The 25,960-nt window shown below is 52.6% G+C and overlaps 2 protein-coding genes across 2 annotated transcripts; one reads left to right on the top strand and one right to left on the bottom strand.

Moving 5' to 3' along the window:
* Window positions 1–1,141: 1,141 nt before the first annotated feature.
* On the top strand, window positions 1,142–8,485 carry Trnp1 (TMF1 regulated nuclear protein 1). Its single transcript, XM_021201239.2, has 2 exons — window positions 1,142–2,041; window positions 8,398–8,485. Exon 1 carries the CDS (start codon window positions 1,208–1,210, stop codon window positions 1,883–1,885), a length of 678 nt encoding a protein of 225 aa, XP_021056898.1. The 5' UTR covers window positions 1,142–1,207; the 3' UTR covers window positions 1,886–2,041; window positions 8,398–8,485.
* A 3,899-nt stretch (window positions 8,486–12,384) lies between these two features.
* Window positions 12,385–18,929, bottom strand: Tent5b (terminal nucleotidyltransferase 5B). The gene is made up of 2 exons (XM_021201106.2): window positions 18,666–18,929; window positions 12,385–13,428 (listed from the first exon to the last, which is right to left on the bottom strand). The coding sequence occupies exons 1-2, from the start codon at window positions 18,927–18,929 to the stop codon at window positions 12,409–12,411; spliced, it is 1,284 nt and encodes a 427-aa protein (XP_021056765.1). The 3' UTR covers window positions 12,385–12,408.
* Window positions 18,930–25,960: the final 7,031 nt, after the last annotated feature.

The following is a 25,960-nucleotide window of genomic DNA, read 5'->3' as shown; positions in this document are numbered from 1 at the left end:
GGAGAGACTGGGGCTTTCCTACCCTCCACTAGTCAGATTCCTCTTCATATTTTTTGACCCTCAGGGCGCTGGCCACACCTTTGGCAGATCCTCTGAAACTCGAGGACCTGCTGCAGTCCTTCCCAATTGGGTTCAGAGCTTCCTTCCTAGGGACCTTGCCCCCCCCCCCGAACCCCTCCAATCTCTCTCTGATGGTGCTTTCAAATAGATACAACTGGAGGTAAAGCCCTTGGTGTCTGGACCAGTATTTGGAAGGGGGACAGAGAGTTATTTGTGCCATGGGGAAAGTGGGCAGAACTAGGATGGTTAAAATTCTTGATATGGAGTCGTGCTTGGGAATTGGAGGAATACACGTATCTCAAGGGCTCTGATGAATGGTTGAGCTTGTTCGTTCATTTCCGTCCAGACTCAGCCACTGTCCTACAATTTGACATTGAGCAGGGCATTGCGGCTTCTTCTGAGTTTCTTTCCCCCTCCATGTAAAAGGTACCAGGACGTGTCTTGTGGGCTAGCAGGTGCACACACCGGCAGAGTTGGAGCTGGAAAATAATTTTGCACACCTTGGGGTTCTCTAAAGGCCCCACGAAGGTTGGTGGACCAGAAGCAGCGGCTCTGGTGTTTGTTTTGCAAGCTAAGTGCCTTCCTGGTATGCGAGTAATCCAATCATGTGCCCATCTTCCAGTGGACACCAGTCGTCTCTCTGCCTTAACCACCCCATAAACCCAGAGAGATGGGCGGGGAGGGCGTCCTTGGAGACCCGGAGCGCCAAGTTCTGGGCTAGGCTCTCACTGTCACGCGGGCCCGGCAGGGGAGCAGAGGTGACGCCCAGCCGTTCTGGGTGGAAACTGAAATGTATGACTTTTAAAGCATTACCATCGAAGTTTACTGAGGTGACTCCAGGCGAGGAAAGTGACCGACCGTCACTTATCCATCCCAAATTTGGGGTCATGCCCAAATAGAACCAATCTGGGAAGAGGACGGGGAACTTGAAACACTTGGGGATACGCTCCCTGGCGGGAGGCAGTGCAGATTCAGGACAGGCAAGTCTGGGATTGGCCGTGCTGCCATCGCTCCGCCCCATGTGCTATAAGATGCTGGGCGGCGCGTGCGGCCTGGGTGTGGGCTCTGCGGCCGCCTCTCACTAGTCTCGTGCCCAGCATCTCTCCTCCCCACGCACCGACAGCCCTGGGCCGCCGCGGGGCGGGGGATGCCGGGCTGCCGGATCAGCGCCTGCGGCCCAGGGGCCCAGGAAGGGACGGCAGAACCAGGGTCGCCCCCGCCGCCACCCCGGGAGCCCCTGCCGTCCCTCCAGCCCCCTTCCCCATCGCCGACCTCGACTCCGACCCCCACTAAGTCACCGCCCTTACCCGAGGCGGCCGAGACACCCGTGGAAGGGCAGGAGCTGCAGCGCTGGCGCCAGGGTGCTAGTGGGGGATCTGGGGGCGCGGGCCCGGCGGGGGTCGGGGGCGCGGGCGCGGCGGCGGGGGCAGGGGGCCGTGCGCTGGAGCTGGCCGAAGCGCGGCGGCGACTGCTAGAAGTGGAGGGCCGCCGGCGCCTGGTGTCGGAGCTGGAGAGCCGGGTGCTGCAGCTGCACCGAGTCTTCTTGGCTGCCGAGCTGCGCCTGGCGCATCGCGCCGAGAGCTTGAGCCGCCTGAGCGGTGGCGTAGCCCAGGCCGAGCTCTACCTGGCTGCGCACGGGTCGCGTCTCAAGAAGGGTGCGCGCCGCGGTCGCCGGGGTCGTCCCCCAGCGCTGCTGGTGTCCGCGCTCGGCCTAGGGAGCTGCGTGCCCTGGGGCGCAGGGCGGCTACGGCGCGGCCAGGGCCCGGAGCCGGACTCGCCCTTCCGCCGCAGCCCGCCCCGCGGCCCCGCCTCCCCCCAGCGCTGACCTCAGTACCCCGGACCCCTGGCCTCCCGAGACTGGCGGGTCTTCAGGTGCGGGAGGACGGACAGACGGACGGATCCAGGTGCTGGCTAGATGGACGGCGTCATCTACGCGGAGGAGACAGCGGGGGTCCATGGGGGCCCTGAAAGTGACACTGAGGTGCGGTGTTGTTGACTGGTGTTTTCTGGGGTACAGCGTGTGTCTGTGTCGAGGAGTGTAGGATCCGGGATCTTCCATGTCTGGGCGGGCATCTGTGGGGCCCTGATAGAGCTGTCCTTTTTTTCGTGGCGGGTTAGATGACAGTGCCAAGTCCCCTTATAGAGAAGAACTAGTGGAGGGTGTTCGGCTTCCGGAGGGACTTGGTGGCAAACTTTAACCACTTGGAGCTTGCTGCAATATTGCAACGTCTGCTCCCTCACTTGTGCTAGTGTGGTCTCTCCTGGGTCCCCTAGGACTGTAAAAGCCCTGCCCTCAAAGTTGCTGGTTTCTACATAGCCCAGCTCCATCCCTTGCAAGGAGAAGAATAAAGTCCCAGGATGGAGGAGGGCTGGCTCAGCGCTGTATGACTGGATTCTCCTCTGAGTCTGTGACTCCCATTGGAGGAGACAGAAACCCAGAGAGGTTGAAGGTTTGTCCCCACCATACTTAGACCTCTCTACTTATAGGGCACAGCGTTTCCCATACTCCTAATCATTTTGATACCTGTTTACACCCCGATGGAGATCTTCAGAATGAGTTGTTTGTCACCTGCTCAGCTAGCAGCCCTCCCCAAGGCATCTCTAAGATGGCTCTGCCAGGGATGGAGCCAGGTGACACTCTTTAACAGTCCCAAGGGAGCAGGCATGGCATCAGCTTCCAGAAAGGGGGGCCTTAAAGGACCAGACTGGAAATGCCACCTGCTTCTTCGTGATCAGATACCCTTCAGGCTTCTGTTCCCTGTCCCCACTCAGCTGTGAGTGACCTGGCTGCAGAGAGTGTGTATAACCCCCTTTGAGGAGGGCTGTGGGGAAGCTGAAACAGGGCCTAGGGTTCTTTTTCCCACTGTAAGTCATGGTTGGCTATTTTACTCATTTAAGTCACACCTAGAGACGGACCAGCTCAGCCCCTGCTTGTTTAAAATCTTTGTTTTACAGACTGGAAAAGGGATTTCTCAAGGTCACATGGGAAGGAGGGAGGGAGGGAGAGGGAGAGGGAGAGGGAGAGAGAGAGAGAGAGAGAGAGAGAGAGAGAGAGAGAGAGAGAGAGAGAGAGAGGAGTGGAGGTGGGTTAAAGGAGATGGAAGGGGGGGCCTGGTCCTAGGCCTGTGTGTATCCTTTTCATTCTGTTCTGGTTAGGGAGAGCTGACCTCTGGACCCTGTCCACAGGGACCTAGAACAATACTGTCCCCTCTCTGGATCCATTTCTTCACATCTCTGAATATTGTTGTCCCTCCTGTCAGGCTTGAGAAGGGAGAGAAGGAGGAGAAGGATGTCAGAGTCACACGGATGCTGTCATCCTGTGAGTGAGGTATATTGCTGTGACAGGCAGGGGTCCTCAGATGAACCTGTCCCCCCATCCGACCTTCCCCTGCACAGGTAACTTACTGCTGGGATCTCAGAAGACCTTCCTAAGGCCTTCTTACCTGGAAAGCTCAGAACTTCTGAGAAAGCCATAGCCCAAGGGCAGTGGGAACTCTGGCTTAACCTGGCCTTCCCAGGGAAGGACTTATTGAAATCTCCAGGTTATTTTGGAGTTTGGAGGGCCAGAGAACACAGGACTTCCTGGAGGTGACAGCTGGAGCTCTGGCTGCAGTAAGCTGGGCCGCCATAAGGATCACGGGTTTCTGGTTTGCAGGGGTGGGGCCCTTGATCTGACGGAGCTTTTAGCTAATGGCATAGAGTGCTTTCTGCCATCACAGGACTTTCTCTGGGACTTATTGTAATCAGCTTTGACCTGATTCAGAGGTGGCGTGGGTGGACACATGAAGAATTAGAGATGATACCTGCTGGAGACGGGTGGGTGGGTAGGTGGGGGGGGGTACAGGCAGTTCTGGCCCCTCCCTCCCCTTCCAGAAGCCAGGCTGCTGCCTTGCCAAAAAAAGGTCTGCGCCAGGGCACACAGCTCAGTGACTTGAATCTCAGACCGTCAACCTTCTCAACCAATGAAAAGTGAGCTTCTAACCCTGCCTGGCCCTCCTAGGATCCTGTGTAGCATTCCTGGGTCTGTTCCATTCTCTCCTAACTGGCAGACACCGATCACCACTTACTCCAGGAGTTTCGGGAGAAAACGTGCAGCAGAGGGTTTTTGCTTATAAGGCTTGCCTTCCAGACCTCTGCCAGGTAGCTCCTTGGGTGTCACCATCCCAGGAGACCTCACTGGGGCTCAGGTTATTTTAATTTTAATTTTTTGAGACAGGCTTGTCTTAACCTCCATAGATAGCTGAGAATGACCTTGAACCTTTTTAAAAACATCAATTATTTATGAGTGTATGTATATAGGAGTGTGTGTGTGTGTGTGTGTGTGCATGCATGCGTGTGTGCGTGTGTGTGTGCATGTGTGTATGTGTGTGTGTGCATGCATGCGTGTGTGTGTGTGCATGCATGCGTGTGTGTGTGTGTGCATGCATGTGTGTGTGCATGCATGCGTATGTGTGTGTGTGCGCATGCGTGTGTGTGTGCATGCATGCGTATGTGTGTGTGTGCATGCGTGTGTGTGCATGCATGCGTGTGTGTGTGTGCGCGCGCGTGTGTGTGTGTGTGCGTGCATGCGTGTGTGTGTGTGTGTGTGTGTGTGTGTGTGTGTGTGTGTGTTGGGGGGATGGAGCAGGCATTTGCCACAGTGATGTGTTGAGGTCAGAGGAAGACTTGCAGGTAGGAATACATTCTCTTTTCTACCAAGAGTGTCCCAAAGATTGAGCTCAAGTGGTCAGGCCTGGTGGCAGGCACCCCTTTACCTGAACTACCTGTCTGGTCCCAACTGTGAACTGTGTTCTTGCCACTACCTCCAAAGTGATGGGGTTTCAGGTGCCCCACCACCACCATACTATGCTTATGTAGTGCTAATGTTGGACCCGGGGTCTGGTGCATGCGGGGCAAGCACTCTGCCAATTGAACCACATCCCAGCCTCTGGAAATTATGTTGTAGCATTTGGTTAATATTACTCTAGACCTGGGCAGAAAACAGTCTTCCCACTTCTTGATTTAAAAGTGACTTCTTGAACTTAAAAAACAAAACAAAACCGAGCATGGTGGCACACGCCTTTAATCCCAGCACTTGGGAGGCAGAGGCAGGCGGATTTCTGAGTTCGAGGCCAGCCTGGTCTACAAAGTGAGTTCCAGGACAGCCAGGGCTATACAGAGAAACCCCTGTCTCGAAAAAACCAAAAACCAAAACCAAAAAAAAAAGAACAGGGCCTCACTGTATTGCTCTGGCTGAAAACTTTCTTTATGGCCCTTGATGGCCCCTAGCCTGCAGCTGGGGAAAGGTCATGGACCCTTGGGATCTGTGCACTGAGGACACAGTCAACCAGTGAATCCAGTTATGAGATCGGAGAGGACCAAGCCCTTTTGCTCTCTTTGGCTGGGCCCAGCAGCTTGGCTGTGCCGCCAGAGGGCAGTGTGGAGCTGCTTTGTAAGAGTTGGAGGCGGGACCTGGGACGCGTTTAGTTCCCGGTGACCCGGTCCTCAGTCATTCTTGTCTGTGGTTCTGGGGCTTTCAATGGCTTTGGGATATGAGAGTCTTCCGAATAACCGGGAGATGGTGGCGCAGGCCTTTAATCCCGGCACTCGAGAGGCCGCGGTAAAGGCAGGTGGATCTTGAGGCCAGTTGAGTCTACAGAATGAGTTCCGGGATAACCAGGGCTACATAGAGAAACGTCTGAAAACCAAACCAAACCAACCAATCAAACAAACAAGTCGGCAGAAGAAGCCGTGGCGGTGGTTTCCCGGGCCCATTAATAAAGGCGTGATTTCAGTGCGGGCTTCCAGCTTAGCTGGGCTGGGCTGGGCTCCTGAACTGTATCCATTATCCCTGGGTGCCGAAACTCCAGGAGAGGCACGGGAGAGAATCTAGTAGGAAAGACTTGCTTGAACTGGGCTTCCACCGGAGCCAGTTTCTGCATTCACAGATTTGTTCCACTGACGACAGCAACGGGCCCTGCCACCACCTAACGACCAAGGAGGCCTCCTAGAGATTAGGCTGAAGCGACTGGTCCAGGATAAACTGTTCGGGACCTTAGGCAGGGGTTGGGGTGGGGGCGGGGCGAGGAAGTACTTAGGATAGCTGGGAAATCCCCAGCCCAGTTCTTCCATTATTTCCCCCGGCTACACCCTCGCAAGTCGTGATGAGGAAAGAAAGCCCTTAGTTCTGAGTTCTAGATTAACTATTTCCCTTACACCAGGCACCATGCTAGGCAGTCTACATCCATTTTCCATTCACGTTCTTTCTAATTCCCTTCAAGTCTGCTGAGGTGGGCACATGGCTTCCTTAAAGGTGTAGAACCTGTAATTCTATAACTAGTTCAGTGGGCTAATGACAGAGCTGTTTGGGGGGATTACTTTTAAGGGATCAGGTCCTGGGAAGGGAGGTATGAGATGCTGGGGGAGGGGGTGGCAAAGTGTGTCTTGTGTCTGGCCCCATCCCCCAGGACTGGACACACCCTTGCCAGTTTGTCTGGGTTCTGGTGTTGAGTCAAGCTGATTCAGCATACCTGACTTACGGCAAGGGTGGGCCAAAGGTGCTCAGGGCTGCGTGTGGGGCTGAGCTTGCCTCTGGCTGTCTCCCCTCCCTGAAGACCTGGGCAGGAATGTTTGCTGCCAAGAGAGCAGAGAGCTTTGGATGGCAGGAGAGGTGCTGGGATTAAAGGTATGCACCACCACCACCTGGCCTTGAAGAAAGAGAGAAAGAAAAGAAGAGAAGAGTTTATTTTTATCTTTTTAAGATTTAGTTATTTATTTTATGTATATGAGTACACTGTAGCTGTCTTCAGACACACCAGAAGAGGGCATCAGATCCCATTACAGATGGTCGTGAGCCATCATGTGGTTGCTGGGAATTGAACTCAGGACCTCTGGAAGAGCAGTCACTGCTCTTAACCACTGAGCCATCTCTGTAGCCCCCTTTTTTATTTATTTATTTATTTATTTATTTATTTATTTATTTATTTATTTATTTATTGGTTTTTCGAGACAGGGTTTCTCTGTGTAGCTCTGGCTGTACTGGAACTCACTCTGTAGACCAGGCTGGCCTCGAACTCAGAAATCCACCTGCCTCTGCCTCCCAAGTGCTGGGACTAAAGGCGTGCGCCACCACCGCCCGGCTGCCCCTTTTTAAAAAAAAAAAAATATTTATTTATGTATAATATATTGGTTTTTCAAGACAGGGTTTCTCTGTGTAGCCTTGGCTGTCCTGGAACTCACTTTGTAGACCAGGCTGGCCTTGAACTCAGAAATCTTCCTGTCTCTGCCTCCCAAATGCAGGGATTAAAGGCGTGCGCCACCACTGCTCGGCTATTATTTTCATTTTAAATAATGTGTATGTATGTATGCGTGCAGGTGCTTGGAGCCCCCAAAGGTGGAGTCACAGGCTTCTGTAGGCTATTTGACATTGGTCCTAGGAACTGAATTTTGGTTCTATACAAGAGCAGCCCATGCTTTTAACTTCTGAGTCGTCTCCCCAGCCCTTGAATTTTGAGGGAGGCCAGGACACTAGAGAGGATCGAATGTCTCAGTATACGAAGTCCTACTGAGTCAGGCAAAGGTGCCACACACCTCTAACCCCAGCCCTCGGGAGGCAGAGGCAGGTGGAGTTCCAGGCCAGCCTGGTCTAAGAACCAGTTCTAGGACAGCCAGGGCTACACAGAGAAACCCTAAAACCCAAACAAACCATGAATGAATGAAGTGGTCCTACTGAGTGCCACATACTGGGACTCTGTGAATGATGGGGCCACTCTGCCTAGGACAGGAGAGACCTCCAAAGCCAGCAGCATGAGAGGGCCAGTGCAAAGCCTTGGTGTCACTAGAGCAGCCGTTCCCAACCTGTGGGTCCCGACTCTTTGGGAGGGGGGGGCTGCATATCAGATATTTACATTATGAGGCATAACAGTAGCAAAGTTATTTTTGAGGTAGCGACTAAATATGTTTATGGTTGGGGGGGTCACCGTATTAAAGGGGCGCAGCATTAGGAAGGTTGAGAACCACCCCTCAGAAGCATTCACCATATCAGGAATTCCTGCAACAGCTCCGGGGAGCACCATAAGGGGAGGAGTGGGGGAGGGGGAGCATCATAAGGGGAGGAGTGGGGGAGGGGCAGGCTCTTCACTACAGGAACATTCCATTCCTGCTGCTCAGACTGTCAGGGATCCCAGCCAAGGACCAAGACCCAAGGGGACCTCAGCTTCTCCGAGCCCTTTCCATAGCAAACCCTCTTGCCCTGTCTCCCCGTGATGGGCCTTCTCCAAGAGACAGATATGGAAGTTCTGGGTGGGGCAGGGCAGCTTCTGGAAAAGATAATTACGGCTCTTGGCATTATTCTTCCAGCTCCTCAGAGCCTCCACTCTATGGGTCTGGACTGACTTCTGCATTCCGCACCTTCTCTGGATACCCCGCCTTCAGGAAGACTTCCAGGACTGACTGTACCCAGTCTCAGCGCCCTCCTCCCAGGAGCCCTTACAGTGGCAAGGGACTAGGTCCTGGGAACTCGCCCCACTCTGAATTGCTTCCCATACACTGTATTTGCCTTTGCTTGTACAGACACCCAAGATGCTCTCAGATTAGCCGCAGCAAACGTTGCCAGTGGGACCGAGAGAAGAATTTCTTCTTAAAGATAGACTCCTCATTCTGACACGTCACAGTGTAGACGGAGTCCCTGTCATCATAAGTCACAGTGTAGCTGGAGTCCCCATCGTCCTTTCTATGCCCAGCAGATCCAGGAGGCCTCTTTTCTGTAGGAAACCCCCATTTCCCCTTACCCACTGTCCTTGTCCTCCCCCTGTGAGTGAGGACATGCCTGTAGCTCCTTGCAGACAATCAGCTGCTGCCTCCTAAGGGGACACTTTTCTCAGGACGAGGTGGCAGCAACGTCAAACCTCCAAAGCCAAGTTACATACAGAAAGGCGATCCACTTCTTGATGTATCCTGATAGAGGGAAGGAGGCACATTTACTCCCACTCAGCCCAGAACATATAGGCTTCTCTAAAGTGGCTGTATAGCGACTCAGTTCCCAACTATATACACGCAGGAAGAATAAATTGAAATAACGAGAGGCTGAGCTGTGTGGTTTTAAGGTTCACATTGCCGGTGTCCTTGCTGTCTTTCCTCTGGGTGGGTCATGGACAGCTCCTGATGGGGCTTCTGTTTGGTTTGGGGGTCTGGGCCTGGCGACTGACTTACTGATTTTCCCTTACTATGGTTCAGAGCTGAAGGAAGTTTGTCACCAAGGGTAGGATGGAGAAGGTCAGAGATAGAAATGCACACGGGAGGGAGGCTGATGCCCACAGAAGCTGGGATACTGGGGCAGCACATGGCAACAGCCCATAGGTGTGAACTATGACAGCCCGGAGGGAGGGAGGGAGGGAGGGAGGGAGGAGAGAAACACCCTGACCTTTCAGGTTTCTGCTGGGGGCCTCTCATTGTTAAAAACAACAGGAAACTGGGGAACAAGGGAGCCATTGATGTTCTGCAGAGCCTTCCCAGGGCTCTGAGCCTGAGAGGGGTGGACACTGTATCTGGGGAGGCCTGCACTGCGTACCTGCTCCTCCTCAAGCTCACATCCCTGTGGCTTTGGCCCCTCTGGCTCACAGATTGGTAGGAAGGGGTAGGTGGGCTGTGGCTGGTACCACAGTTGGAAGGTGAATGACAGAGCTCTTTCCTCTCAGCTGTCCTTTGGCTGCTTTCCAAATTCCTGATGTCTACACACATCCTGGCATTAAAGGTGGTGCCAGGGATGCCCCACAAGAGCCATGTCCTGCACAGATGTATTTCTCACACCGGGAAACAATGCACCACACCCACAGGCTGACAGCTGTGCTGTTGCCACAACAGGCCCCAGACAGTCACCCCAAGCCATGACTACTGGCACAGGTACATCAGAAAATGTACGTCTTGGCACATTACCACATTCTGCCAGTCATGCAGCAAGTAGCCCGAGCCTTCTCGTATATATACGCACAGGAGCCAGTCACTGTCATCCACGGGGCGTTACAATGCAGGGGTGGAATGCAACATCTGGACTCTGAACCTCTTTGACCACTTTAGCCTCTGCTTTTGTCTGTGAAATGGAAACGGAACGCCATTCTCGGGAGGAGTTGTTACAGGGCTGAAACGTGAACTCATGTTCGCACGGACCGAAGTGCAGCATCTGGCCTGGAATCAGTCGGGCCAGACAGCTGTTGGTGTGAACTTCCGCCACTCATCCTGCCCCCTCACTTTCATGCACGTGTGTGTGCTAGCTCCAGAGTACCCACACCCAAGCAGTACTGGCCAGACACCCTCAGGCACACATGCCCTCCTTCAGACAGGCCTGCCAGGGCACGTGTACATTCACAGACAGGTTCCTTTGGCCTGGAACACTTTCTCCAGCTAGTAATATGGCTAGCTTCCCAGGACCTTTAAAAATCTTTGTTCAGTTGAATGCCATCTTTCAAGGAGGGACACACCTTGTTAAGTCCCTTGCTACATACCTTTTTAATGCATCGCTGCCCATCTCGGACCACACTGTTTATCTACCTTTTGGGGTGTAACTGTCACAAGGGGAGGGGCCCTAGGACCCACAACCATAGGCTCAGGCAGGGCATACACACACAGGACTTCTGCGCTTCTTATCTCCTGAACCAAGCACATGTAGGTGAACCCTCGGCCCAACTCACCGAGCCTGCTGTTTATGTACTTCCTAGCTCATATTCAGGGTCATGTGGCCAAATCAGGAGGGAGGGTATGTCTGAGAACCTGCAGTGGCAACCTTTCCAGCCATTCGGAGCCATGAGCAGAAGGAACTGAGGCACCCAGCCAGAGCCACAGAGCAGGTGAGGATGCCCTCTAATGACCGAGGCCTCTTCTGCTGTTTAATTCTGTCCACCCCGACTGGACCCATCAAAGCCACCACTTCAGAGGAGACTAATGAGGCTGAATATGTTAAAGGCTTCGCAATCCCCCAGATCAAAGAGACAGGGTAAACAGTGGGCAGCGTCCAAAGGTGAGTGGCCAGTGGCCTGAGGGGACATCTCCCCAAAAGCTGCATTCCTGGGCCCAGTTAGCTGCCCCCATCTGGCTTCAGAGAGATCCTGCCCCTCTCCAAAGGACCAGTCTTCAATAAGCCAGAACATGCCCACGTCCGCTTGCTAGAGAGACCCTACCAAGGCTCAGGGGACGCCTCCAAGTCCTCCAACTTCAGCTTTCATTTCAGATTCACCCTGCTCCATTCCTGGAGCTACGATGGAATGGGCGGACCTGCTCGCCAGAGGCCAGGTTTGGGGCCTCTAAGGACTCCAGGAGCAGAATCTGGAGAGATGAGTGTTCATTCCCTTTAACAAGAAGTCTAGACTTCTGAGGCAACATGGAGATCAGCCATGCTCCCACTTCATAGTTGCCTAGCTGAGGGACAGTACGGACACTCCAAGGCCACTCCTTGGCCCCTCCCATAAATACAAGCAAGCTCAGCCTGGGGAGGTAGTGCCAGCCTTAGGCCATAGAGAGCCTTTCCCCATGAGAAAGATACATCTATGGTCAGTGTAGACATTTTTTTATTGGTGGGAAGAGTGCAAAATAGCAACAAATCCAGAGGTGTGGGGGAGGGATGGGGTCTGCTGCCTTCCCGATTAAGTGAGAGTCCTATTACCAAGCAAGTGGGGGGAGGGAGTGATCGACTTGACTGTGGCAGCTTGGAGCCCAGCAGCCTCCAACAATAGTGCCCAGACAGCTGGGCTCCTGGAAGGCACAGGGCAAGGAGATGGGTGACACACTGGGACATGTATGGGTCACATCCTACTCTGGCTGTTTAGAAAATCGGTCTACCATATACCTCAGCCCTCAGGAAATCCTCACAGCTTAGGGCAAGGACACAGGTTTCAGAGACTTAAGTCCCATCCCCCTCAAGCCCCAAGGAGCTGCCTTATGCCTTAGTTTACCTCTTCCTAGTGATCAGCGAGGTTGGACCCCCAGGCTCTGCGAATGGCCCTGCCGCATGATATCATATTGTGGCCACTATAGGAGCGACTGATCCTTTCTAGGCCATTGAAACCAACCCAAGGTGTTGCTACTGAGGCTACCGCACAAGGTGACTTGGTCATTTCCAGACAAGTAGCCTCTGTGTCCCACAATCACGCAGGTCCAAGAGTGCAGTGTGATGGCCAAGGGGTCCTTCTGTCAAGAACCCTGACTTGGCTTTAAGCCCATAGGAGCCTCGTGCAGGAAAGTCTGGTCTGTTCAAAGGCCCAACCCTATAGTGCCGGGCCAGCTGGCACAGGTGGCCTGTGTCTGCTTACATCCTCCACACATACCTGATGACCCCACCCCATCCCCGTGGCGCTCATTCCCTTCTGGCCAGGATCAGAGTCAGTTGCAAGGCAGCCAGGTAGGGTAGGAGTGGGCTCTGGGCAGCAGAGGCTGCATGGGGGTCACGTAGTAATTAACAGTGGCTGGGACCACCCCATCTGAGCCAGGACGTCGCCAGGCCAGGGCAGCCATGGCCGCAGGGCCCTGTTCAGCCAGTGCCTGGAGGGCGAGCATGGCAATGAGGTCCAGGGTCTGGCGGCGCTCATGGCTCATGAGACACACTGTGCTCTCGTTGACCACCTGATGCAGTGTCACAAGGCAAGCATACCGGCGGGCTGCTTCCGCTCCGCCGAAGTGGGCCTCCAGGTAGCGCTCCAGAGTGCGCCTCTGTTCCACCAGGTCCGGGAAGTCGATGAAGAAACGCGAACACATGTATCGCTGGAGGGCGCGAACATCAGTGCTGGGCCTTGGCCGGAAGCCCCGTACCAGGAGGTGGCAGTACTTGAGGAGGCCACCACCTCGGATCTCCTCGGGGCTGCGTGTGGCGATGACGCGGTGCTGCAGGTGTTCCAAGGCCTCAGCGAAGTCCCCATAGAGGCTCTCCCCGGTCACCGTAGGGTGGAAGGCCTCCGACATTGGTGTGGATGAGCACTGGCCAAAGAGGAGCAGCGAGTCCAAGATGATCTGGAAGGAGTCGATGCTGAATTCGAACTGGCGTCTCACAGAGTCCACGAACTTGAGTTCCACGTTCTTACCGCTCTTGTTGGACAGTGAGATGAGGCTCCAGCGGTCCAGGTCGGTGCACACTTTCACCAGCTTCTGCACGTAGGCTTCCTTGAGTGTCAGCGGTGTTATCTTGGCCCGGCTCACTCCCGCTGGCAGGAAGTCCAGCAGGCAAGCCAGGACCACTGCCTTGGTGAGCTGGAAGGACGCCTCACTCCGCAGGTCCATCTGGAACACCAAGTCCAGGTCCTTGTAGCCTAGGCCACTCTCGGGGTGCAGCACGTGGCTGGCGGCTGAGCCGTGCAGGCGCACGCTGTGCACGTGCAATCCGTGTTCTTCCAAGCTGCTGCGGACCACCTGCAGGGGAGGAGAAATGGGTCAGGAGCCTGGACCCCTCAGGTCTGCACCGACAACCGCCCACGATTGATTAATCATCCTACCAGCCCTCACTGCTGACCAGCTTCTGTGGCTCTGTGAACCCTTTTAACTCGCAAAGCCTCGATTTGCCAATCTGGAGAAGGGCCCAGTTGAAAGGACTGACTCAGAGGAGCAATAAAAATAACAAAGGCGAGCAGAGAACTTACTAAGCACTTTACATTAAAGTACAGCCTCACTTAATCTTCATAATAACCGCTGAGGCAAGGTTTAGTCCTGCTTCCCAGGTTGGGAAATAGAAACACAGAGAAGCTTGAGAGTTGTCCAAAGGCACACAGCCGGTAAATACAGAGCTGGACACTCAGCTCTGAGCCTAGGTCTTTCCACGGGGCTCCCTGACCTTCCTGATACTGCAAGCCACACATCTGCCAGGCACTGAGTGTAACCAGCTCAGGGGGCCTGCTTAGCACCCTACACTTAACATCCATGACAGTCCTTTTTGAGGGCTACTATATCCAGTCAGCAGACAGAAGACCCGAGGTACAGAAGTGTAAAGAAATATCTTCAAGGTCATAGCATCTTCAGGCTAAGACCCAGGACCCAAGATGGTTAGATTTTTGTTGTTGTTGTTTTTTTTTTTTTTTTTTTTTTTTTTTTTTTTTTTTTGAGACAGGGTTTCTCTATATAGCCCTGGCTGTCCTGGAACTCACTCTGTAGACCAGGCTGGCCTCGAACTCAGAAATCCGCCTGCCTCTGCTTCCCAAGTGCTGGGATTAAAGGCGTGCGCCACCATGCCTGGCTGTTTTTGTGTTTGTTTGTTTGTCTGCCTGCTGAATGCTGGGATTAAAGGCATGTGCCATGATTATAGATTCTTAAACTTTTCAAGTTTTAAAAGATTTTTTTTTTGTTCTATGTGTATTTGTGTTTTGCCTGCATGGATGGATACAAGTGCCCATAAGCCACAAGAGGTCTTCATGTCTCTTGGAAAAGGAGTTATACAGGTGGTTATGGGATGTCATGTGGTTGCTGGGAATAGAAGCCAGTCCCCCTGCAAGAGGAGCCAGTGCTCCTACCTGCAGAGCCTTCTCTCCAGGCCCCGGTCTTTCTTTTGACTATGAAATGTGCAAGCGTGTGCGCGCAAACACGCAAACACACACACACACACACACACACACACACACACACAGTCCACCCCAAGGAACCAGGGAGGCAAAACACCACATGAACTTTCCAGATGGGAAGACTAAGCCTTCAAGCTGTGATCCCCAGCCACTTAGAAGACTGAGGCAGAAGCATCCGGAGGACCCCACCTGGAGCCCCAGGGCTGATGGCGTGGGAACAGGACAGGGACACCTATAAGTCTTAGCTAGAGCCCTGGGCAGTGGCAGCCGTGGGAGGGGAGTGGAGCTGGGGTGAATACAGACGTTAGGTTTCTCAGCAACCCCAAGCCCTTCACACACGGTCCTGAAAGTGACCAGGCAGCATTCCTGCCCTCGGTGACTCTGCCACCCCACCTCACTGCCAAGTCAGCGCCAGCTCTGGGGCAGGTTGTTCTCAGGACTCCCAGGGAATTAACTGCAAAGAATGCATCTAAATGCTGAGGAGGCAAGCGGCGGTGGGGCAATCCGAGGCGAGGTGGCAGGCGGCGGGCGGCTCCCTCCAGGAAGACTTCCGGAAGGAGTTGTCATGGTAATGGGGGTGGGAAGGAAAGGACTGGCCATCGGAACATTCAGCACTGGGGTGGGAAAGGGAGGAGTCCCATGGTCAGGTATTTGGTAAGCACCAGATGCAGGACCTCAGCAGAATCGATGATGGGAGAGGGGACTGGGGTGTGGCTGAGCTGCAGGGGACATGTTTAACACGTGTAGGGCCCTGGACTCCACCCCCAGCACCAAAACCTAACAGAAGTAACCAATGAGAACCTACAGGGACGGTCTTCACGCTCCCCATGTTATAGATGGGGAAGCTTAGATTCACAGGCATGACGACGCATCCTTAAGATCAAACCCATGTAAGACTGACTCCAAGCCAGTCCTTAGCCACCCCCCAGGATGCCTACCCTCTTACCACACTCAAGCCCAGGCTTCAGAAGCTGCAGACAAGACCCACTTGTGTTCTAATCCTCCCGTGCTTTCAACACTTTACCCGGGTGTGGTGGAGGATGTCTGAAATCCTAGCACTTGAGAGGCGGAGGCAGGAGGATTACTGGGAGTTGGATACCAACTGGGATATTATAGCAAAACTGTATGTCAACCAATTTCTCCATGTCTGTCATCTATCTATCTATCAATCATCCATCTATCATCTATCTATCTATCTATCATCTATTAATCATCTATCTATCTATCATCTATCAGTCATCTATCAATCATCTATCTATCTATTTTACATAAACAATTTTTTGAGACAGAGTCTCAGTAGCCCAATTTGGCCTCAAAATAGTTGAGGTTGACTTTGAACTTCCAACCCCTACCTCCATCCCGTAAGGATGGAATTGCAAGGGCAACACCACACTTTTTTTTTCTTTTCAAAGTGAGAATGAACCTCAAATCTCTGGGTCCTAGAGCAGTTAGTGGTGGGAAGGTGGGGGCTGGGAAGTTACTGCAGTTGTCATATGGATCTTTCATGGCACACCTTGGCAACTGTCCCCAGGTAGCCAATGAGAGAAGCGCAGACCATCTCCCCTCCCCCAGTCCCAGGTGAGCTGACTGGGCCTTAGTGCCAACTCCTGTTCCTCAGCTGATGCCCACCCCAGGGCATGGCTTCTGGCCTGGTAAGTAGGTAGCAACTCCCTCATTAAACCCCCTGCGTCAGGGCCATGGGGCCAGCTGTGTCACCCAACCATTGGCTGTTGTCTCTTTCCCAGGTATGACTACAGCCAGTTTGACAGGCAGTCCCCAGATACTGCCCCACCCAAGGACTGCAGGGCAGTTTTCGACCTTCCCAATCAGACTTTCCAGCCACTGTAGAGCAACGACTGTACCCTCCTTTCTTCCTTGCTGAGGCACCCAATTCCCCGAACTGCTCTGTCCAGGGTTTCTGCTGAGACCTTAGGAAGATGGAAGACTACGCAAAGCTTGCAAGATCGAGCCCTCTGGCTGCAGCTGGAGAGAGCAGATCGTTCAGTTCAGTTCTCTGGGCCCAAAGAAAGCAAGTGACTCACTCAAGGTCGCCAAGTCAGGAACTGGCTGAATTGAACTCAGACCTGGTCTCTAGTGCGACAGCAAAGGGGGCTCCTGTAAGAAAGTGGGTCCCTTTAACCAGACACAAGCAAGGATCTGCTTTCCCAGGTGTTCAGACTGTCGGCTGGAGGGAAGACCTTGTTGGGCGAAGAGGCAGAAGGCTTCCACTTTTGACCAGGGAGACAATTTAGCACTTGTGAGAAGCCCTAGCGCCCCCCCCCCCCCATCCCAGAAGCTTTAAGAGCTGTCAGCTGCGGATCCCCACCAGGAGAGAGACTGGCTGCATAGGCAGGTGAAGGCGCATGGTCCCCTGGGAGTCTGGAACCAGAAAGGATACTGCTGAGTAGTCAAAGCCACATCCATGGGACAGATGGGGCCACTGAGCCCAACAGAAGGAAGAAACAGTGAACGTCACAGTCTATCAGTCTATCCCGGAGGCCTCTGACACCTCTCCACTCCACAGCTAACAGCTCCCTGTCCTGGGATGGATGACCAGTTTAGGAGGACTGTGCCGTGAAATTGGCTCCCACAGACTCACTCCCCTCCTATGACTGGGGGACCGAGGTCCGTACCCAGTCACATTCCTGCTCAAGTTTGGATACCTGTCCCTGCAGAGAGACCTAGTCACACTGAGCACCCCCATTTCCTTCCCTCCCTGCCTGGGATTCCGGGATTTCCTTCCAGAGAAAAGCCAGCATAAGGGTACCGTCACACCTGTAGTCCCAGCTACGGAGGAAGCTGGGGGGCAGGAGAATCACTTGAATTTCATAGGTGCCCGGACAAAACATAGGAGGACGCTAATCTCAAAACAAAACAAGCTGAAGCCATTTACTACTAATCCAGGCGACATCAGGGGTGCATGGAATGCCATAGCCAGCCCCACTGGGGCCAGTGAGTCAGCCCAGGAGAATCTGTCCCCACACCCTCCACCTCATTCCCTGTTCCTAGGGAGGGAGGGCAAGACCATCCCCCAACAGCCACCCTCCCTCTCTGTTGGAGGCTGTAGTAAGCGGGTGGGGGATGATATGCCCAGCTTTACCTGCCTTTCGTGGAAAGACCATGATTGACAGTAACACACAGGAACTAGCACTAGATAGCTTTTCTGGGTTTCATTATCCAGGGACTTCAGGACTAGATGCTGAGCTTGGGAACCTGGGGAATGGGGGTGGGGGTGGGGGAGGAGAGGAACTGTTGAGCAGGTACCATCTGTTCCTGAGGAGCTCCAGAACTCCCTCCCTGAACCTCACTGAATAGCCTTCGCTAGCTCACCCTTCCACCCGAGGCCTCAGTTAGAATGAGGGATAAGAATGGGCATCCTCTGGTATTTCAGAATACCACAGTGCTCAGGATGTACACGGAAAGAGCAAGTTTGGGGTCTTGCAGGATTAGGTAAAAAAAAAAAAAAAAAAAAAAAGAGCTAGTTTGATGGGGGAGGGGGAGCAGCCGCCAGAATCTGATCGTCAGGAGGGAGATGGTGCTTTGGGGTCTGAACCTTGGGACCGCCTTCATTCTAGCCTTAAGGGAGGAGGAACCCCTAAAATGGAAATTTGATGCTATCTTCAAAGGGGTGAGGTCTCGGGTCTGGCCGCAACACGTGGGAGGCTGGGAGCTTTCCCAGGGATTTCTGGGTTGTTTCACCTAGCCAAGGCTTCTTGAGCCAAGGGTTGTGGGAACACAAGGGCAGAGTGCCCTAGAACCCTGGGGGTGCAGAAGGTCTAAGGATCTGGAGTAGACGAAGAAAAGCTATTCTGGAACCAGGTACACACACTCCTCACTGGCGGCTGCCAGGGCGATGCCCCATCTAGTGCCTCCTTCATCTCCACCTCATCTCCCAGCCAGGGTCTTGGTGAGTGGTTCCCAAGGGAATAAGGGGTCCCCAGAACAGCGGATAGGCAAGCTTAGCAGGGTGCAGGAAGAGCTAAACTAGTAGCCCGGGTTCCCGTTTCTTAGTTTCCCTAGCTGCTGGGTCAGTCGTAGACTCCAGGTACCTTGCAGCAGAGCATCACTCCACCCCCGACCCTGCCAGGGCCCCCTCACCTGCACGATCTGCTGGGGCTGCACGCTCAGCGTGGGGAAGTTTCCTCGCCCGTGAATGGGGATCGGCTCTTTCAGCAGCGCGTCCAGCCGCTTCACCTGTGGCCAGCTCAGCCGACTCTGGTGCCGTCCCAGGGAGGCCGAGGAGGCCTCCGGGTCCGGGCCGCCGCCGGCCGCCCCAGCCGTGGCCACTGCCGAGGCTGCACCGGTCCCCACCTGCGCAGCTGGCTGCTCCAGGCTCTCAGCTCCACTCTCCGACGGCATCATTCACCCGGCCCCGGTGCCTGGACGGCAGAAACCCGGGAATGGTGAAGGCGAAGAGGGCAGGGAGAGTAGCTGTGCACGGGCCAAGGCGGGGTGCGGGGACCCGGCGGCGGCGAGGCAAACCCAGAGAACACCCGCGACGGCAGGGAGGACTAACAGATCTTAGAGCCAGGCGGAGCGGACCCAGCTGACACTTATAGGCCGCGGGCCGCACTCCCATTGGTCGGCACAGCTGTCACACAGCAGGAGATGCCCTCCTCTTGTCCCTCCCCCTATCATGAGCCAACACTGTTTTGCAAAGGAATCGCTGGCTCTCAGGAGTTTCTGATTGGCCGAAAGACACGCCCCTTCCCCGCCCCCTCTCGCGAACCGAATTCCCTCCTTTGGTCTTTAAAGAACTGCTGCTTGCGATTGGCCCGAGCCTGCCGGGACTTAGAGGGACAGCGCCCTCCAGCGGCAGAAGGGCGGGAGGTCTCTGTAGAGTAATGTTTCAGTGTTAACAAGGCGAAGGCTTTCTAATTTATTTCTTTGATTGGCCTTTCGAATCACTGCGTGCCTGGCGTACCTGTTCCATCTTAGTGAGGTGAAATCTGCTTAGAGAGAGGGCATTATTACCCATCATCGTGTTAGCATGTGAGTGCCACTTACGGTCCTGATGGAGGTGTAGAGATCTATGCAGCTCTCTGCTCCATCTGGGCGGACCAAGGATTTTTCTGGGATGGATATTACTTTCTTTTTTTTTTTTTCTCTTTCTCTTTACAGATCATAGAGGCTGAGGCCTGTTGCTTCTTCTTCTTCTTCTTCTTCTTCTTCTTCTTCTTCTTCTTCTTCTTCTTCTTCTTCTTCTTCTTCTTCTTCTTCTTCTTCTCTCTCTCTCTCTCTCTCTCTCTCTCTCTCTCTCTCTCTTTGGTTTGTCGAGACAGGGTTTCTCTGTGTAGCCCAGGCTGTCCTGGAACTCACTCTGTAGACCAGGCTGGCCTTGAACTCAGAAATCCGCCTGCCTCTGCCTCCCGAGTGCTGGGATTAAAGGCGTGTGCCGGGGCTGGAGAGATGGCTCAGTGGTTAAGGGCACCGACTGTTCTTCAGAATAGTCCTGAGTTCAATTCCCAGCAACCACATGGTGGCTTACAACCATCTGTAATGGGGATCTGATCTGATGCCCTCTTCTGATGTGTCTGAAGACAGCAACAGTATACTCACATACATGAAATAAATAAATAAAACTTAAATAAAATAAAATAAAATAAAGGCGTGTGCCGCCACTGCCGGGCTTGTTGCTACTTTTGAATCTTACCCCTCCTCTTTTTCAGATTTTAAATATATGTGTCATGGGAGGGAGGGAGAATCGCCCCGTTCATCGCTGCTGTATTTTTTCTTGTCATTCTCGTAATAATATATCAAATTCTGTAGTCTTCCATTCGCCTAAAAGGCAGACTAAGGAGTAAAAGACGGGGAAGAAGAATCCAGGACTTAGAAACAGCTACTATACCCCGGTGTCTGTCGGGGCACAGCTCGGCCTGCCTTGAACCAGAACACACATTTCTTCTTTCTGAAAGCCACTCTGCATCAGGCCACTCTGAAAACCACTGGAGAAGGCCCCATGTGCTCGAGCAGATGTGTAACCCCAGCATTCCAGTGGTGTGGCAGGAGGATAAGAAGTTCAGCTATCCTCGTCTACCTGTTGCGTTCTAGACCAGCCAGGGATATACAGTGAGACCCTGTCAACAACAACAACAACCACCACAGGTTGGAGACCAATGGCCTGCCTAGTGTGCTGGAGACCCAGGTTTCAACCTCTGATGCCACAAGACGGGGGGGTGGGGGGGTAGGGGGATAAAAATGAGATCTTTGGCTGAGTTGCCTCTGAACTCCAGATCCCAAGGCTACTGATGAAAGCGTCTGAGGTCCAGCCTTAATACTCTCCTGCACATGGGTCTGGCTCAGTGGCTCAGAATGCTTGCCTAGTGCAAGAGCCCCTGAGTCTAATCCCCAAGCACCAAGACCAACACAAACCACCACAAAGCCACAGCGCAGCCCCAACACATTCCCCCTCTGCCTCCAGCAGACGTGGGGGAAGGGAGAAGGAAACTTAACTTCTTTTAAACCTCTACTATGCACTAAGTCATGTTACATATGTAACTACTCATTCCTGAGAATATGCCTCAGCAGGTGAGATCATTTTTCTAGATATGCAGATTAAGAAACCATGGCTCCAGAGGTCGTGATGTGCCCAAAGTCATACAACCACTAATTGGCAGTATAGGGCTTGAATTCAGGTCTCCTGACTCTGTTTTCAACCCCTCCTCCTTGAAGTTGGCACAGGTCACAGGGTCACATTTGGCACAGCCCTGGCACTACCCACAACACCCATCCATTTGTTTATTTATTCTTTAGTCAACATATGTTCACAGGGAATCTACTGGGTACAAGGTGCTGAACTGTGAGGTGGGTCAGGCAAGGTCCTAGTCCTTCTAGAACTTTCGACTGTAGAAAGACAATAGTGATGTAAACAAGACATTTTGGATGGTAAGAGAAAAATGGAGTCGGACTTTGGGAAGGAATAACTGAACCCGGGAGAAGAGACCTTGGATGCGTGACCAGGGTAGTTTCTTGTCAAGGTAAATCTGCCAGGCCCCCTTCGGCCTCTCTGTGTTTGTCCTGGAATAGCCAGGGCAGCTGGAGAGATACCAGGCTACATACTCATAGGTGCCTAAAGGCTCCAGCTAAGAGGACTGTTGGCATCTTCTGTCTTCATCTTCTCAGTGTATCCATGGAGAAAGTAGGGTTAGAAAACAGAAGGGATTTATTCCAGGTGGACCAGCTATGCTGAAAATGGTTCAGGGACAAGCTGGGGCAGTGCCCTTCATATAGACTTGATCAAGTTTTCTAAGGAAATTCAAATCTTATTTTCTATCTCATTCCTTCTGACTAGGGTAGGGCAAGCAATTAGCCAGCACATGTACTGTGAATCAGCCTTTTGTCAACGCTTCCATTAGCAAAGTTAATGCCGTCCATGTTTGCCCAATGGGGCTAGAGTTGACTTGGGGATGTAGGAGAGAGAGAGAGAGAGAGAGAGAGAGAGAGAGAGAGAGAGAGCACAGATGTGCCCAGTAAGATGGTTTGTTACATTAAAACCAGCTTTGAGAGTATCCATGAATGAAAGGAATACACTTGGGGTGCATCTTGAGTCTGGGTGCATCTGGGTGGCTTTGGAAATACATAGGTGAACCTTTGCTAGGAACCTGAACATATTCCCAACCTTGATTACGACTCCAACTGATTTTAAAAGGGAACCTACTCTCTATGATAATGATTCTTAGTGATAGAAGGCAGTCTCTTTGCCTGTCTGGACCCCAGCTTCTTATTCTGTAAGCTGGGAGAGAAACAGGGGCAGGCTCTCCCATTCATACCATTTTATTTGAGTACTAGAAGCAAGAGTCTCAACAGCTCAGGGACCCCAGAGAAAAGCGTACTGGGAACTGACGTGCAGCTCCTTCACAAACCCACCTCACTGAGCATGCTCTCTGCCTTACACTTGCCATGCCTCAGATTTCAGAACACCGTCTCTGGGCACAGGAGTGATAGATCGCTCACTTTGCCTGAGAGGAAAGGAAGACTGGGTACATGAAGTCATTTGCATGGGGCCTTAGAATTGAAAAAAAAGAAACTTTGTATCTAGGTCTGGCTAACCCCCAGGCCTAAGTCCTAGTGAAGACCTCACCTGGGAGGGCCACTTTGGGAAGGCAAATTATACACAGGTGATCCTTCCCTGCAGAGGTTTGCCCATTCCCTCTTCCTGTGGCTCTTGGCCTCCAGCCTGCTTCATGTGCTCATGGCCAAGGAGATGGACATTGTCATTACTGATAATTGTACCCCTAGCAGGCATTATCTTTCCTCTGGTCTACTTACACTCCCAACCCCGACTCCATTAGCTCCTTCACACACCAGCCCCTTAATCTACTGAACCTCCTTTCTCTCACTGTCCCTGGACCCCCTCCTGTCTTTGATTTCCCCCCCCCTCCCTTAACTTCCAGAGTCCAGGGACAGAGCAGTAATTACTTCCTTGCATATATCCTCGACTCCTTAGTTTTCCTGCTCAGCTCATTAAACTGCCACCACCTGCAAAGCCACACCCTGGCTCATCCCCCACAGCTGACTGTGGCTCAGGAGGGGCGATCTGCTGATCTCACTTATCCTTGGGCCCACCACCTTTCATGTGACTCAACCACCTTATTACCCTCTCTGGTCCTAGAGGACAGAGTCAGGCCCTCTTGTCTCTCCTCTGCTCCAGCATCTCCCTGTGTTCCTTTCTCTGGGAGTGGGGATGGGGGTGGGATAATGACCTTGCTTGTCATCTCTCTAGAACAGTGGTTCTCAACCTGCCTACTGCTGCTGCCCTTTAATACAGTTCTTTATGTTGGGGTGACCCCCAACCGTAATGTTATTTTTGTTGCTACTCCATAACTATAATTTTGCTACTCTTATGAGTCGTCATATAAATATTTGTTTTTCCAGTGGTCTTAGGCCAAAAGGTGACATGCCCCACAAGTTGAGAACAAAACCACAGCTATAGGAAAACAGACCAATCAGAAGGTATTTCCTCGTGTTCTCAACACCTCCTCCACCCATTACAGTCTCTATGCTTGGGTCCAGCATCCCCACCACAAGGATGCGCCTGTTTGCTTGAGCATCCTGAGTCCCTTCTTCACACCTACAGGAGGATTCTCCCTCTCTCGTTGACTGGATCATTCTAATCTGCATTAAGACATAATTTTGAAAAAGCTGGATGTGTGCTGTGATCCTCTTACACAGGAGGGAGACATTTGGTTCCATCCTTCCACCTAAACTGCCTTTGGCACGGTTAAAGTCACACTGCTAAATCTAATCCTCAATTTCCTTTCTTATTTTTTTTTTCCTTTACCCTTCTTTCTTCTTTCCTTTTTGTTTGTTTGTTTTTTATTTCCTTATTTATTATTATGTATACGAGTCCACTGTAGCTGTCTTCAGACACCCAGAAGAGGGCATCTGAACCCATCACAGATGGTTGTGAGCCATCGTGTGGTTGCTGGGATTTGAACTCAGGACCTTAGGAAGAGCAGTCAGTGCTCTTAACCGCTGAGCCATCTCTCCAGCCCCTTTTCTTTCTTCCTCTTTCTCTTGTTGGAGGATGATTTTGTGCACTGTGTAGTCAGATGCTGACTGCTGTGCCTAGACATTGGAGCATCTCCTCTCCCAGTGATGTGTAAAGAGTCTTTTCCATCACCCGTGATTGGCTAATAAAGAGCTGATTCAGCCTACAGCTGGGTAGAAGAGAATAGGGTGCGGCCTCCAATCCCAGTTAGGAGGTCCCAAAGAAAAACAAGAGACCAGGGGAAGGAGAGGGACCAGGAGGATTCACTGTGAGGTCTCGATTGGAGAGCACCCATTAGGACACACATGGAACAGAGAGCAAAACTCAGATTGCAGGTAAAGAGCCACATAGCTGAGAATGTAAGCAGCCATGGAGATTAGCATAGACGAGGATCTGCAGCTCATTAATAAATTTATTAGGTTGCCATGTCATCTATTCGGGAGCTAAAATGGGCTAGAGCTGGTGTAGAAATGCCCTATCATTATTTTGAGAGCAAAAGGGATGAAAAAAGCCCCAGAATTACTTCTACATTCTCTTTGTTCATTTTCTCCTTTCCTGTTCCCCGACCCTTCACCCCTGTGTAGAAGGACTCAAGAAAAGCCAACATCCCCAAAGTGATGTAAAGAACAGAGGGATGAAGGAGGAAGAAACAGTGCTGCCAGGAGCAGCCACCACAGGCCTGGACATCCTCTAGGATGCAGGGGCAGCAGTAGGAGGAAAGGGATGCTGAAGAAAGCATCCAGAACCCACAGCAGGAGGAAGAGGATGCTGAAGAAAGCATCCAGAACCCCCAGCAGGAGGAAGAGGATGCTGAAGAAAGCATCCAGAACCCCCAGCAGGAGGAAGAGGATGCTGAAGAAAGCATCCAGAACCCACAGCACAGATTGGACGATGTCAGCAGACACCTGAACCCTTCATGGAATAGTTCCACATCCCAGTCTTTGGGACCCGATCGATGGTCAGCGTTCACTGCTCTTCCTAGCTCCGGCTGTGGTGCGGCATCCAGAGAAGCAGGAGGCAAAGCCAGGGTCTACTTTTGGCCCCTTGGGCATTTTCGAGAAATATTCCTCAATTCATGCTTGTGTGTCTTCTGATGAGAGTGTGGTCTTTTAAAATAGCACTGGGTATCATGATGCACAGCTTTTATCCCAATGCTAAAGAGGTAGAAGCAGGCAGATCTCTCCCTCTCCCTCTCCCTCTCCCTCTCCCTCTCCCTCTCTCCCCCAATCCATCCTCTTTTCTCTCTGAGTTTAAGGTCCACTTGGTCCATATAGTGAGTTCCAGGCCAGATAGGGCTACATAGAGAGACCCTGTAAAACAAAACAACAAACAATCCACAAAACCAACAACAGAGACCACCACAAAATGCGATTTCCTTTTACTCAGACTTGGCTCTGGGTAGCATTAGAATACGAGCCTTTTTCAGGTTGGACAGCAACTCTCTGGGTTCATCTCAGGGACACTTCTGTGTGAGTGGTGTCTTGAGTTTCATCTCACGCATCAAGGCCAGCTGTTGTTATCTGGATAACATGGCAGATGCCAGACAATGAGATGGATGGTCATGCCACCGGGGCCTGCAACCCACACGCATGCCGGAGGGTCCATGGGATGACCGCCTTTAGCTTGGGACTTAGGGTGCTGTTCCCTCTAGTCTCTGCAGAAGTCACTTATCAGCGCCACAGATTTCAAACTGCCCCTAGGCCACCTGACAGTGAGACCCTACAGCCTGGGCAAAGTCTCGGCCACCTAAGGCAAGGAGGGAACATAGGGCCTGTTTCTGACATATGGCCTTTCCCATCAGTACACTCTCAGTGCAAGGTGGGCACTGTCAATTGACCACAGATCTCTCTCTCTCTCTCTCTCTCTTTCTCTCTCTCTCTCTCTCTCTCTCTGCTTCTCTGCT

The sequence above is a fragment of the Mus pahari genome, chromosome 6, assembly GCF_900095145.1.
Source record: "Mus pahari chromosome 6, PAHARI_EIJ_v1.1, whole genome shotgun sequence".
Lineage (NCBI taxonomy): Eukaryota > Metazoa > Chordata > Mammalia > Rodentia > Muridae > Mus > Mus pahari.
Note: the sequence above shows the minus strand (reverse complement) of the source record. Positions and strands in the feature narration are given on the sequence as shown.